Source organism: Podarcis filfolensis, assembly GCF_964270895.1.
Source record: "Podarcis filfolensis genome assembly, chromosome: 3".
Lineage (NCBI taxonomy): Eukaryota > Metazoa > Chordata > Lepidosauria > Squamata > Lacertidae > Podarcis > Podarcis filfolensis.
The window spans coordinates 88545848-88559252 of NC_139606.1; the positions used below are offsets into that span (position 1 = coordinate 88545848).

Genomic DNA, 13405 nt, shown 5'->3' on the forward strand with positions numbered 1-13405 from the left:
GTAATATATTTCAGAGTTCTTGGTTCACTTTTCTGGATGTCAAAGAAATGGATACTTTGAGTGTGGGATTAATGTATGTGTGTACTTGTGCATTAATTAATTGATTTATGGATAACCTTTTACATGATGTGTCTCAAGGCAATTTACAAACATAGCATAACAGCAGCTAAAAATAGTTACCACTTCATTCATTTAAGTAGTCTTCAGTGCTAGTCATAAGGTAAGCAAGCAAGCATGTGCACACACACTTGGACTTAAAGGATAAGTGCAGTGCTAAAGATCTACAGAGCTCTTAAAGTTTTGTGAAAAACCTTTCTGAAAACCCTGATACAAATGCTAAATATTAATTGCAGCTTCTTACACATTACTTCCAATTTGATCAATGCAAATAGACATTTGGAAAACTGCTATTTATCTAAACTGCAGTCCACATCTTACCTCTACAGTTCATACTTTGAGTCCATCGGACATTAAAGCAGTTGCTGCTATTGGAGGTTTTGGAAATGTGAGTATAACAATGAGCGCTATTGGAAAAGGGATCAAAGGTAACATGCTCTTCAGCAAAACTGTATTTAATATGAATGATGTTGACTGTAGTGTGAGGTTATTGTTTAGTATAGAAAATAAAATTTAAAGTCCCCCCCCCATGTTCCATGGGTGGTTTGTTCCACCTCCTGTCCCCGGCACTAGGGTTGCCAACTTCTGAGCCTGCTCCTGTAGCTGTGCCTTCAATAGCTGCTTGATCTGCAGCAAGCATTTCTGTATCTCCAACTGCCTATCTTTTCTATCAGCATCTCAAACCAAATACATCTGAACGCCCTGACTTTCTTCCCAAGCCCTTCTAATACAGTGGTACCTCAGATTACAGACACTTCAGGTTACATACGCTTCAGGTTACAGACTCTGCTAACCCAGAAATAGTACCTCAGGTTAAGAACTTTGCTTCAGGATGAGAACAGAAATCGCGCAGCGGCAGCGGAAGGCCCCATTAGCAGTACCTCAGGTTAAGAACAGTTTCAGGTTAAGAATGGACCTCCAGCATGAATTAAGTTCTTAACCCGAGGTACCACTGTATGCTCACTTTTTCCATTGCCAAAAGTGGTGCTCACACCTGTGCAAAAAAAGTTGAGCTGCACATTCATGTGTCATATTCAACAAGTACACAGTCTGTGTGCCTCTTCACACAGCGATTGAGTATACAAATCAATGGGCGTACATTCTTTTCCCACAAAGACTTGTACATGTGTAGAGAAGCAGGCTGCACATGTTTTCCGTGCAATGTGTGAACAGGTCAAATATGGTCAGCCTGTCACTAAGTTGCGCAGCATCTCCCTTTACCACTGATCATCTGGCTGTACTCAGATGGGCCACCCAGCTGATCTGCACCAACCAGTTGGTCATAAGTGGATTGGCTGGTTGGACTAAGACGTGGCAGTGGGCAGAAGTAATAATAATAATAATAATAATAATAATAATAATAATAATAATAATAATTTATTTATACCCCGCCCATCTGGCTGGGCTTCCCCAGCCACTCTGGGAGGCTTCCATCAAAAGAGTGCTAAAAGCCATGAAGCTCCAAGCCCCCTGGCTCCTTCCTCTCAAACCGTGCAAAGACAAAGAGGGTGAGGGGGCAGAGTGGCCTTAAATCCTAGACAGCCTACCCCCCCCCACTAACTGGGCACCCCAGTCCTAGTGCCAGCTACCCCTTTCCTGGGAGACACCAACTTGCATGGGTGGGGGGAACTTGTCCCAGTCGAAAACAGGAATACCATCACCAAGTTTGTAGCAGCCTCACCCTTTACATTGCAAATATGTATATATATGTGGCTCTTTCCCTCTGCCCCTCATTCTGGCTACTGCTGTGTCCTCCTTTCTGATGGTTTCACTTCAGCCTCCTTGCCTCTGTCCAGAAAGAATACTGTGGCAAAAATCTGAGTCATCTTCTAGCCCAGAGGCCACCTTAATCCAGAATCCTCTTCGCACTGTGGCAAAAGCAAATTCCTCTGGGACAGGAGTGCAAGAGTCCTCTCTCCAATGATGTTTCCCTGTGACTGGTTTTGAGAGGCATATTCTGCTTCTGACAGTAGGCTTTGCATGCACATCGCATGTTCTGCCACTGAGCTATGGCCCTTCCGCTCAGTATTTGATGACCTGTTACAGAACCAGGAAAACTGGCAGAGCAAAACACAAAATCCACACATAAACCCCAAATCAGTTATTCTCAGGACTTCATAGAATCGTAGAGTGGAAGGGACCACAAGGGTCATTGAGTCCAAACCCCTTCAATGCAGGAATCTTTTGACCCTGAGATTAAGAGTCTCATGCTGAGCTACAATCTCCTGTAACATTCAGCTTCAGTAAATAGTTCAGGGTTGGATTAGCAAGGCGACCAGTTGTCCCTGCCTGCTAGTCAGCTAAATTGTCTCAGGAAGCTTCCCTGCATATTCTCTGGTTTGTTTTCTGAGATCGATGGCTGTAGTAGACTTATTCCACTTGCCATCTGCCACTGATTCTTAAAAGGGCACGATAATTCATGTTGACACTTGATAGCAAAGACCATCCAAGCGTCACCTACTTTATTAAGGAGAGATATCAGCCAGTTAATCAATAGTGGTTGGCAGGGTGGCATGGGCAGCAGGGTGGCATCGCTCACCTGGCTTCCCAATGCCAGGGTTGCTAAGGAGAGTGGTGAGGCAGTAGGAAGGTCAGGCACAGGTGATGTAATTCCACACAATGGATTTGGCATTGAATGACTAAGTGCATATCAACATATTGTATGAACATGCCAACTTTCAAAGAAGGTTAGACAAATTGAACATAAGCACTGTTGAGTTTTTACAGAATCCCTTTCCTGCATCAATGCTGTTTTCCCCACCCTCATTTTCCTCAGTCTGCTTCTCCACCTTCCTAAGATTCCTCTTACAGTGGTACCTTGGGTTACAAACGCTTCAGGTTACAAATGCTTCAGGTTACAGACTCCGCTAACCTGGAAGTAGTACTTTGGGTTAAAAACTTTACCTCAGGATGAGAACAGAAATCGCACGGCGGCAGCGGGAGGCCCCATTAGCTAAAGTGGTACCTCAGGTTAAGAATGGCTTCAGGCTAAGAACAGACCTCCGGAACGAATTAAGTTCTTAACCAGAGGTACCACTGTATTCAATTGCCTACTCTCCACCATTCATTTGATCTCTTGCCCCTGAACACCCAATCCCTTCAATTCACTAAACTCTGGGACCTTTGCCCATTTGTTAGCTTCCCAGTGTCTTCCCTCGCAGAAGGTAGCCTGCAAACATCTTGGTTCAATTAACACGCCAAGCCACTGCACCGACTTAGCCAAACAATGCCCAAAGCTCCATTTGTTGGAGCCCAATCCAATATAGAGGACTGAATTATACACATGCTCACATTTGTCTGTTTTGTAATACTGAAGCTTCACCCTCTCACACACACACACACTGAACAATAGGCCATAGCAAAACTTCACAGAACTACAGACAGGGTAGGCAGCCTTATTAAAATCACATTTGACTTATTCCTGTGCTAGATCTTAAAATTACTCAGCTTGGCAATCCTCTCTTTCCTTTTTTTAAAAAAGGCTTTTAGTTTTACAGGCAATCTCACAGGTCCACCCCCCCCTTCCCACCATTATAGACAAAGTAAGAAAGGTTTACAGGAAAAGATGCAAAGTTCTGTTTTGGTCATTCACAGTGTATCCTTCAGACACTGACTAGACAAGGTATGTTTGTTTTTAATCCTGATGCATTTATCATTGTATATTTATTTACAGGTGGGGGACACCAAGCTGGAGCAGCCAGACCTCCAAAGGTACAACTTTTCATCATGTCCATAAAACATGTTTATTACTAACTACAGATGTGTTTCACAGTTGCCATGTGTGCCAGTTACTTTAGGTAAAGGTAAAGGGACCCCTACCATTAGGTCCAGTCATGATTCCACCTAAACATTAGGAAGAACTTCCTGACAGTAAGAGCTGTTCGACAGTGGAATTTGCTGCCAAGGAGTGTGGTGGAGTCTCCTTCTTTGGAGGTCTTTAAGCAGAGGCTTGACAACCATATGTCAGGAGTGCTCTGATGGTGTTTCCTGCTTGGCAGGGGGTTGGACTCGATGGCCCTTGTGGTCTCTTCCAACTCTATGATTCTATGATTCTATGATTCTATGACCGACTCTGGGGTTGCGGCGCTCATCTCACTTTATTGGCCGAGGGAGCTGGTGTGCAGCTTCTGGGTCATGTGGCCAGCATGACTAAGCTGCTTCTGGCGAAACCAGAGCAGCGCGCACAAACTGTTTACCGTCCCGCCAGATCAGTACCTATTTATCTACTTGCACTTTGACGTGCTTTCGAACTGCTAGGTTGGCAGGAGCTGGGACTGAGCAATGGGAGCTCACCCCGTCACGGGGATTTGAACCACCGACCTTCTGATTGGCAAGTCCTAGGCTCTGTGGTTTAACCCATAGCGCCACCCGTGTCCCGCCAGTTACTTTACCAGCTGTGAAGAAAGCCTGACGGTGACAGGCTGGAGTCAGTGCAGAGGGAAACCCTAAAGATGTGGTTTTAGTAGCCAAGAGAAAAGTGTTTTGCCGTTAGACCAAAGAGGAATTCCTCCTACTTTACAATGAAGTCATGATCCAGAGACACTGGTGGGTCAGATCCAAGAGTTAAAACAACAACAATAACAATAACAACAACTAGCGAGTCACCTTTACAGTCCAGAAGGCATGCCACACAAGGAAAAAGGGATGGGGGGAGAGAAGAGGGAAAAAAGCAAATTCAAATGAAAACACCTTGTGTTTCATGCCATGACTATTTCAGATACGAAAACATGAATTGTTTTTGTTTATAGCACAGAGAGGGATCTTATCACGGCAAGCATGAAAACGCTAACAGGTATGACTTATAGTTTAAACTTTCCCTGTTCTATTGACTGTTTGACTTTACAGATGAGATCTCTCTTTAATTTAATCTATTGCCCAACACTTTATCAATAAAAATACGTATTATTTCTTGGCAACCAAAGGCCCCTATTCCCTGCTTTCTACCAACCCAAACAAATAAACAGGTTGATGGTTGCCCATTGTCATCTCATGTTCCTACAAGCAAATCCAAAGCCCACAAATTTACTGAACTGGGTGTATGTCTTGCAGCTCTTATTAGCAGGTTTAATCCGTCTGTGCAGTATTACTCTTCCCTTCGAAACAGCAGCTCAGTGCCAAGAAGTGGGACCCTGTAAGTTCTATTTTTATTTGCTACTTCATATTGAACTGGAAGGCTTATTTGGGTGATAAAAGACATAGCAAATGAAAACTTTCTAGTTTCACACAACCAAGGAATGTGTAAAAAAACACTCCACCTTTACTAGATCATTCCAGTGACCTAATTGTTTTATAGACCAAATACCTGGTCTGTTGCCTTCTGCTCAGTACATGCCAGGACCATATTCTGCATAGGAACTACATACAAAACAGTCCTCTAGCTTTCTGCACTAAACAAACTTCTGCCATAGGTACCCACATTCTACCTGAAGAAAAGCAGAACTGCATTCCGTTCAAATTTAAAATGTATGATGGAGACATTGGCTTTCCTCGTAGCCTCTCAGGTGGGGAGGTGGGGCAGATTGTCATCCCAGTCACAGATGGGGAGGTTTTACTGTGCTGTGTTCCAATAAAATAAGATAAAAAACCCTCCCCTGATGCCTATAATTAACAAATGCTACTGTACACTTTGGCTGAAGTGTAACATTCAGTTCAGCCTAAGATTTTACTTTTAAAAGCATTACTGCCCCTAAGTACTTGCAGGATCAAGTCACATGACCCCATCAAAAATGATTAGGAAGGCGTTATAGATTTTTTATGCTGTTAGCATTTCATCTTTGTGCCTATAAAGAATAAAGGCTTGTTTGACGATTTCCCCTTTCCATTTGTGGTGCAGAGATCTCTTAGATCAAGCTAAAGGAATTGTGAAGAACATGAAAGGGAGCCAGGTATGTATACCAATGCCAGGGCCGTCTTACCCATAGGCGCTAGGGGTGCAGGGCACCCAGGCGCCGGGCTCTCAGGTGCACCAGGCCGAGAGTCCGGGGCTGAGAGTTGAGTCCCAGGAAGAGCCACCTGTTGGTCGGAGCACAGGGGCGGGCTCTTTTGCTGTGGGCAGCTCTGCGCCGTGAGTTCAGGGGCAACAGAGCCAGCGACTGGGCAACCGGGGGAGGGGGTGCCGGGTGGATCTTTGCACCCTGGCGCCACATATGCTTAAGATAGCCCTAACCAATGCTATAGACCAGTGAGCAGTTGTGGCCCACAAAGGTTTATTTATGTTTGTGATTGCCTCTCGAATTGGTTTCGCTGTTGCTGATGCAGGGTTGCTGTTTTTTTGTAGCAAAGTCCAAATGGTGCTGCTCCCCCACAAGGGCTAATACTTTATAAAAGTCTCCCTGAAGCATTCAGACACCAGTAATTTTTCACATCTACCTCCCCACCTCCAAAGTGAAAATGATACCACCTGAAGAAAGGTGGTTTGCAGGGCAGATACCACTGGGTGTTCTTAGTTGGAAAAACAGCACACACCAAATCTGGGAAACAGGGGTGGGCAGGTTTCATACCTGCGGGGTCTACTTTGGGGTTTTTTTTAACTAGAAACCTGGGATCCAGTAAGTGGCATTAAATGCAAAACAGTGGCTAGCGGGGGTCAAGCTAGATGCAAAATGGTGGCTCAGTGGGCAAAGTCTATTGCCAGCTGCATTTGGACTTCCATAATATATGTTAAAATCTATTAGTAGTAGTAGTACTAGCATTTACCTGTCCTTCACCCTACGTTAAAACCCAATATTAAAAATAGTTTAAAACAACTTAGAATAAAAAGAATAAGGTGAGTCCTAAAAAGAGACATGGCTGCCACATTATTTGTGTCAGAGCCAAAGTGAATAAGCTTCCTATTGTACTAGTCCTCGTTTTGTTGGAATCCTCCACTCATACACACCTTGATTCCTATTCCCTTATTAATCTGCAGTGTGACAGTTGTTTTTCCTTGTACTCTTACCCTGCAGCAGACAGATTACCAACATGACTGGAAGCTCATCACAATTTTTCATCCATGTCCTTTCCAAGCGTCCATCTCTCAGGTAAGAGTCCCATGTCTTGACTTGCCAAATGGACCAAGGAATTAGGTTCATAAATATGGTTTAAAATGTTGATGTTATCATGGATAACAGCTCCACAGCAGATCATATCATAAAAAATGTGAGTCTTTAAGGTGCTACAATATATGTATTTTTCTTCCAGCTTTGCCTAGATTGTACAAGACTCTTTCTTTTTAAACCTAGTCCTCTTTCCCTATTTCTTACCTTGTTTCTGATACCTCTGTATTCTCTCCTTTGCCTGCCCCACTGAGCCATTCAAGCATTCAGGGGGATTTATTTATTTTTTGCTCTGCTCTTAATATTTGAACATTTCTGCTTTTCTGCATACTGTTAATCAACTTCACGAATACCCCCATTTGGACGTTGTTCAAATCAATTGAAGGTGTGTGTTATTTTAATTTCTGGTTTGCTTTTTCCTCCCTGACAATGCTGCACATTTATCCTTGGTCCATACAACTCGTTCCAAAGAACAAAGTACAATTTTCATTTTGGGTCTTTTACCTTTGTGTGCATATTGCACCAAACAGCCTGTGTTATATGGCAGGCTCTGCAACATTCCCTCCTCAGGGCTTTAATCAACTCTCTGCAAATTACTTTGTTTGAAGTCTGCAGAGGTGATAACTGTATATGAATATTTGAAAGGCAATAGTTGCTCCCCGCTCCCCTCTCTCATTCTCTAAAATTCATAAGAATGCAATCCTCAAACTATTAGCTAAGGGCTACTCATCCAGTGATTAATCAGTCTTGGGAAAAGCCTAGTTCAAATTGGATTGTCTGCTCACCTCTTGATTGCTTCCTCTCAAAGTGCTGGAAGAATATAGATCAATATATTGCCCCTGGGTTCTTCCATTTGGTGCCATTCTAGGGACCTCTTTATGATACGTAAAAACATTAGATTCTCATTGCAGAGTTGATGGGCATATTTCGGTTCTATGTAAGATCAGAGGCCTTTCATTTTTGAAAGTTGTGATTCTACCTCTTGCACTAATTGTTTAGTCTGTAGTTCCCAACCTTGATTCATTCACATGTTGGTGAATGCTGGGGGACAGCTATTTTGTCAACCTTTTGTCTGGCATAAAAATGAATCATCACCTCCTCATCCGCTCTCTAACATAAATCCTTTCACTTCCAACAGACAACTTCCCACCTTGACAGCATAAAACAACTTGAAGAAGTCTTGGATTTTTTATATGAAGAAGTAAGAGCTATTTCATAGATTTCAACACCTTTACTCTCCCCCTCTGTTTTTTTTTTTTTTTGGTAGAGATTTTATTTCATTTTATAATGTCTATAAAACGGAGAAAACCATTATAACAGATGAAATTTAAAAGAGGAAAACAAACTACAAAATAGGCATGTAGAATGAGTGAGTGTGGCTGCACATGGTTTAAAATAACAAGGACCACATAAAACCCCTTCCAATACCTGATTCAGATAATAGAATCATGAAATGGCAGAGTTGGACTAGATGACCCATCTAGTCCAACTCCCTAAACTGCAGAAATCTCATCTCAATGTATTAGTTTGTTTATGTAAGGCATTTATATAGTGCTCTTTATAATATCCATCTCCTATTTTAGTTTGCATTGCAGTATAAAACAACTCCCATAACACACACACACACACACACACACACACACAGTGGTACCTCGGTTTTCGAACGTCTCTGTTGACGAACATTTCGGTTTACGAATGCCGTAAACCTGGAAGTAAATGCTTCGGTTTTCAAACACGCCTTGGAAGTTAAACATGCCATGTGGCTTCTGCTTGAGTGCAAGATCCTGAGGCCTAGCTGTTGGCTGTTGAGTTTTTGAACGTTTCAGAACTCGAACAGTTTTCCAGAACAGATTATGTTCAAAAACCGAGGTACCACTGTGTGTATGTGTGTGTGTCCAAATCAAATTCAAATCAATAAGCAAATAAAACAGCAGACTGGTGATGTTGGAGAATACCAGTGGAAATGGGAGCAGAAACTGCCAGTGTTCATTTATTTGTCCCTTGTCCAGGAGAGAAATCAATTGAGGGCCCATCCATATCTTGGCTTTATGTGGACTGTGAACCCTTTGTGTGTCATGCAATCCCCCCTCAGCCATGATGCATTCTCCTCCCTCCAGCTACTGTCGTCCTGTACTTCCGGCTCTCCAAATCCAGAGATTTCCATTTGCATTTCCAAAGCATAGGGAGTCTCCAGATTTAGAGGGGAGAAAGTGTGGGGCAGCAGTAGTTGAGGGAGAACACTGCATGGAGAAAGGGGAATTAAGAGAGGCACAAGGGAGTCACAATCTACACTGAGATATGGATGGACCCTGATGAATACAAGTGGTGCAGCCATTTAAGAGAAAATATTCTGGTGAAAGCGAACAGCCCACAACTGCTAGCTTTTTCTAATCATTTTTTTTTAAATCACTATAGATGCCCAAAGTTTTTGTAAACCTGGTGGATTCTCCTCTGCTCACAGTCTCACCTCTTCTACACAATGATCAGAATTATGTCAGGTAAATCCCATTTTATTGCAGCTGTTGATGAGCCAAGAGCTCTCATTGTGTTCCTTGGTGAGGAGTGTTCATTTTTCTCCAGAGGCATTTTGTGACAGGGATATAAAAAGATTGCTGTACCGCATACCAAATCAATAGTCATCCTGATTGCGCTTCTGAAAGGGTTCACCTTGGTGTGCCAAATATCCGTCACCTCAATTAATCACAACTTCCAAAGCAGGCTACTTTCTCTATGTTGGAAATTAGGACCAACTGTGGGAAACCTTCCCCTTTGACCCTACTCAGGCCATTTTGCCAAACTTTAAAGTCATTTGGTGAATCAGCTTTCTTCCACTACCCACATTTTACGTCACCATCAAATAACAGATTCTAGTTATTTATTTGGATATACCTGTGATGGTCTGTCTTCCTTTTGGAGTGCTGGAAGTTATTTCTGCAGACCTCTGAGAACTTTTCACCTTGGTTAGGGGAAAACACACCACATTATGTCTGATTTGGAAGTGTTTTGATATGGGTGACTGAAAATTGTTTTTTATATGTCGAATTCTAAGCTAGAGAAGGAGGGAGTGAGACTCCATGGAATTGCAATGAGGGCTTATAGGTCATGTGGTCTGTCCGGCTCTCCAAATCCAGAGATTTCCATTTGCATTTCCAAAGCATAGGGAGTCTCCAGATTTAGAGGGGAGAAAGTGTGGGGCAGCAGTAGTTGAGGGAGAACACTGTTTCAAAAGACTGCATGTTTATGAAAAGCTACAGCAATTTTTATTTCATTTATTTATCTTTTGGCTTGGCTTGGCTTTTGCCAACTTCCAGGGATATTCTCCTCAAGCCATGCCTTTGTCCCAACGATTGTTCCAGTCTGGAGGTGGCTGTGTGGAGATGGTCCTATCAGGTGAGCACTGTGCAAGGGAGAACTCGCATTCATCTGTGTATATCTGTCCAAAAATTAATTTGACATGACATCTAAATAGTTTTAGAGTCTTGGATCCCTTTAACGTTAATCTTTTTAGGATCACGTATGTATCCCTTTCATGTTTGTATTGCATTCTTCCTCCAAGGAAGTTATGGCGGCAGGGAATTGATGAATAAATTTGGTTTCCCCTCTTCAAGCAACGAAGTTGGCCCAGGATCAACTCTGTCCAGCTCAGGAATCTCAGTGCAGATGCCAGTGTGCCTACAGCTCTTGCGCATTATGGGCCTCCAAACACAAATAATATACAACCCTTCCTCTTTGTTTTCAACATAAATCTATCAGTTATGCAAACTGAGTAAAGCTGTCTAGTTTGCATAATGCATTTGCATAAGGTATGCTGCCTTCGTTATTTCCTAAGAATTTTGTGTCAGCAACCGAGGTGGGGAGGGGAAAAATATATTTAGGAAGCTGCCTTATACAGAGTGTAACTGTTCGTCCGTCTAGTTCAACATTGCCTATGCTGACTGGCAGAAAAGGTTCTTTCCCAGCACTGGAGGTGTCAGTGATGGAGCAAGCTTTTCAAAATGCCCTGCATATCCTAGTGATACATGACAGCTGAAATCCCAAATTTTTCAAATAGTGTTACAACAACTGCAGAGGGGAGAATTGAGGATCTGTGCTATCCCAGCGGTAGCTAATGAAAGCTCTGTTTGCCAAGCTGGTTAATTATGTTGTCTCTACTGCAAAAGCATGTCGGAATATTTAGCAGGTGGCAAAAGCTGCCCATATCGTGTACTGTTAGCTAGCTGGGATGTTCCTGTTTCTGAGCTTTATGCAGGGTATGGAGGGCCAACCACGTGATCTAATTACTAGGTTTCTGCTCTTTCTAAGAAAACGGCCTTATGCAATTCACCTCGCAGCCGCTGAGTCGTTTTCTAATGGTTGCATAAGATGCTTTTTCATGGAATTACTTTTGTGTTTTGACTGTATAATTTGATTATTCTGGTTTATTAGCAGTAGAGATGGCTCTGAAACTCATTTAAGCCATGGGCAAATCTGTGCATTGTGCTATGTTCTCTGTGGTTTGGGGACAGAGTTCATCCTGTTAACTGTTTGTTTATCCTTATATGCAGAATTCTTTGGAAAATCTGCTGGAATCAAGGAAGTATGGCCAGAAGGATGATTTCGCCGTGGTTCTCCAGACTTCTCTGCAAGAAGCAAATATGCCTCTTGCAAAAGTGAGTGTGAGCTATGGTTGAGGTGTTCCTTCTGGGTAATACCTGGTGGTCCTAGAAAAATCACTGTACCTTGAAGAGAATAATCAGATGATATGATTTTTGGCCTGCAAGGGAAATCAGTTTTCCATGTGTCAGGGAAGACAATCCATGCAATCTAGATGATTTTTATTTTCTTCATATGAAAAAGGGAACATGAAAAACAGCAAACTATTTCCCCCTTTTGAAATATATATATAAAAAAATTAAAAAATTGTCCAGTAGCGCCTTAGAGACCAACTAAGTTTATTCTTGGTATGAGTTTTCGTGTGTATACACACTTCTTCAGATACCTGAAGAAGTGTGCATGCATGGTATCTGAAGAAGTGTGCATGCTCACGAAAGCTCATACCAAGAACAAACTTAGTTGGTCTCTAAGGTACTACTGGACAATTTTTTTATTTTTATTTTTATTTCTACTGCGTCAGACCAACACGGCTACCTACCTGAATCTATTTCCCCCTTTTGTTACCTTGACATTCTTTGAATACAAGAAGTTATTTTGTATTGTATCAGATAATTGGTCCATCTAGCTCGCTAGAATCCACATTGACTGTCAGTGGCTAGGATTTCAGCCAGGGGTCTTTCCCTATCTAGAGATGCCAGGAATTAAACTTGGGACCTTCTGCATGCAAAGCTCACCCTCTACCATTAAACTACAGCCCTTCTTTTTGTGAGAGCTTATAAAGTATTGAAAACAAGACTGCTAACTCCCAGGTGCCATGTTGTCAAATATTTGCTGGGTCGTGAGTGAATAATCATGACATGTGACTATTGGCCATGATGACAAAGGCTGATGGGAGATGGAGTCCAACAACATAGACCAATTACCATTCTTGGTGGCATTTGCAGACCAGCGCAGCTCCAGGAAAGCCGGGGATGGTGGGCAAAACCCTCCTGTGCGAACAGCTGACCGCTTCATCAGCCTCAGCTGGTCACGATGGGGCAGGAAATTTGAAATTTAATTGCGGCCAGCCTAAAAGGTAAAGCTGGTGATTGGACCTGGGCACACCTGGCTTCAGTCAGATCTGCAGCCAATCCCTTTAAATCAACTACACTCAGAGGCAGCAGGGCAGTCAGTCTTCAGACGTCCCACCTACCCTTCCCGTACATTTGGCCCTGCCTGATGGCAAGTGGGCAGCACATGTGCTATGGAACTAATTGGTCGCCATATTTGGGACCAGGGAGGAATGTGCCTGCAGACCAGTTGGGCCAATCTGAGGTTTTTGCCCACCTCATAGCAACTGTCACAACTTGCTGGTGAAAGAAGAAGAAGAAGAGTTTGGATTTGATATCCCGCTTTATCACTACCCGAAGGAGTCTCAAAGCGGCTCACATTCTCCTTTCCCTTCCTCCCCCACAACAAACACTCTGTGAGGTGAGTGGGGCTGAGAGACTTCAAAGAAGTGTGACTGGCCCAAGGTCACCCAGCAGCTGCATGTGGAGGAGCGGAGAAGCGAACCCGGTTCCCCAGATTACGAGTCTATCGCTCTTAACCACTACACCACACTGGCTCCAAGAAGGCATTGGGTTGGATCGTTAGTCTAAACAAGGGGGTGGGGTGGGAAT

General features: G+C 43.0%; 1 protein-coding gene across 5 annotated transcripts in view; it reads left to right on the forward strand.

Moving 5' to 3' along the window:
* Positions 1 to 13405, forward strand: part of PLB1 (phospholipase B1) — a 116614-nt gene that overhangs the window by 17647 nt on the left and 85562 nt on the right. For 4 of the 5 annotated variants that reach the window (XM_083604453.1, XM_083604451.1, XM_083604452.1 and 1 more), the window contains 10 exons: positions 447 to 505; positions 3791 to 3828; positions 4866 to 4909; positions 5167 to 5248; positions 5951 to 6002; positions 7062 to 7136; positions 8290 to 8352; positions 9567 to 9649; positions 10463 to 10541; positions 11696 to 11800. In XM_083604453.1, the coding sequence (XP_083460579.1) occupies positions 447 to 505; positions 3791 to 3828; positions 4866 to 4909; positions 5167 to 5248; positions 5951 to 6002; positions 7062 to 7136; positions 8290 to 8352; positions 9567 to 9649; positions 10463 to 10541; positions 11696 to 11800 (680 nt within the window). The remainder of the gene's footprint in view (positions 1 to 446; positions 506 to 3790; positions 3829 to 4865; positions 4910 to 5166; positions 5249 to 5950; positions 6003 to 7061; positions 7137 to 8289; positions 8353 to 9566; positions 9650 to 10462; positions 10542 to 11695; positions 11801 to 13405) is intronic. The other variant, XM_083604455.1, reaches the window with a different exon arrangement.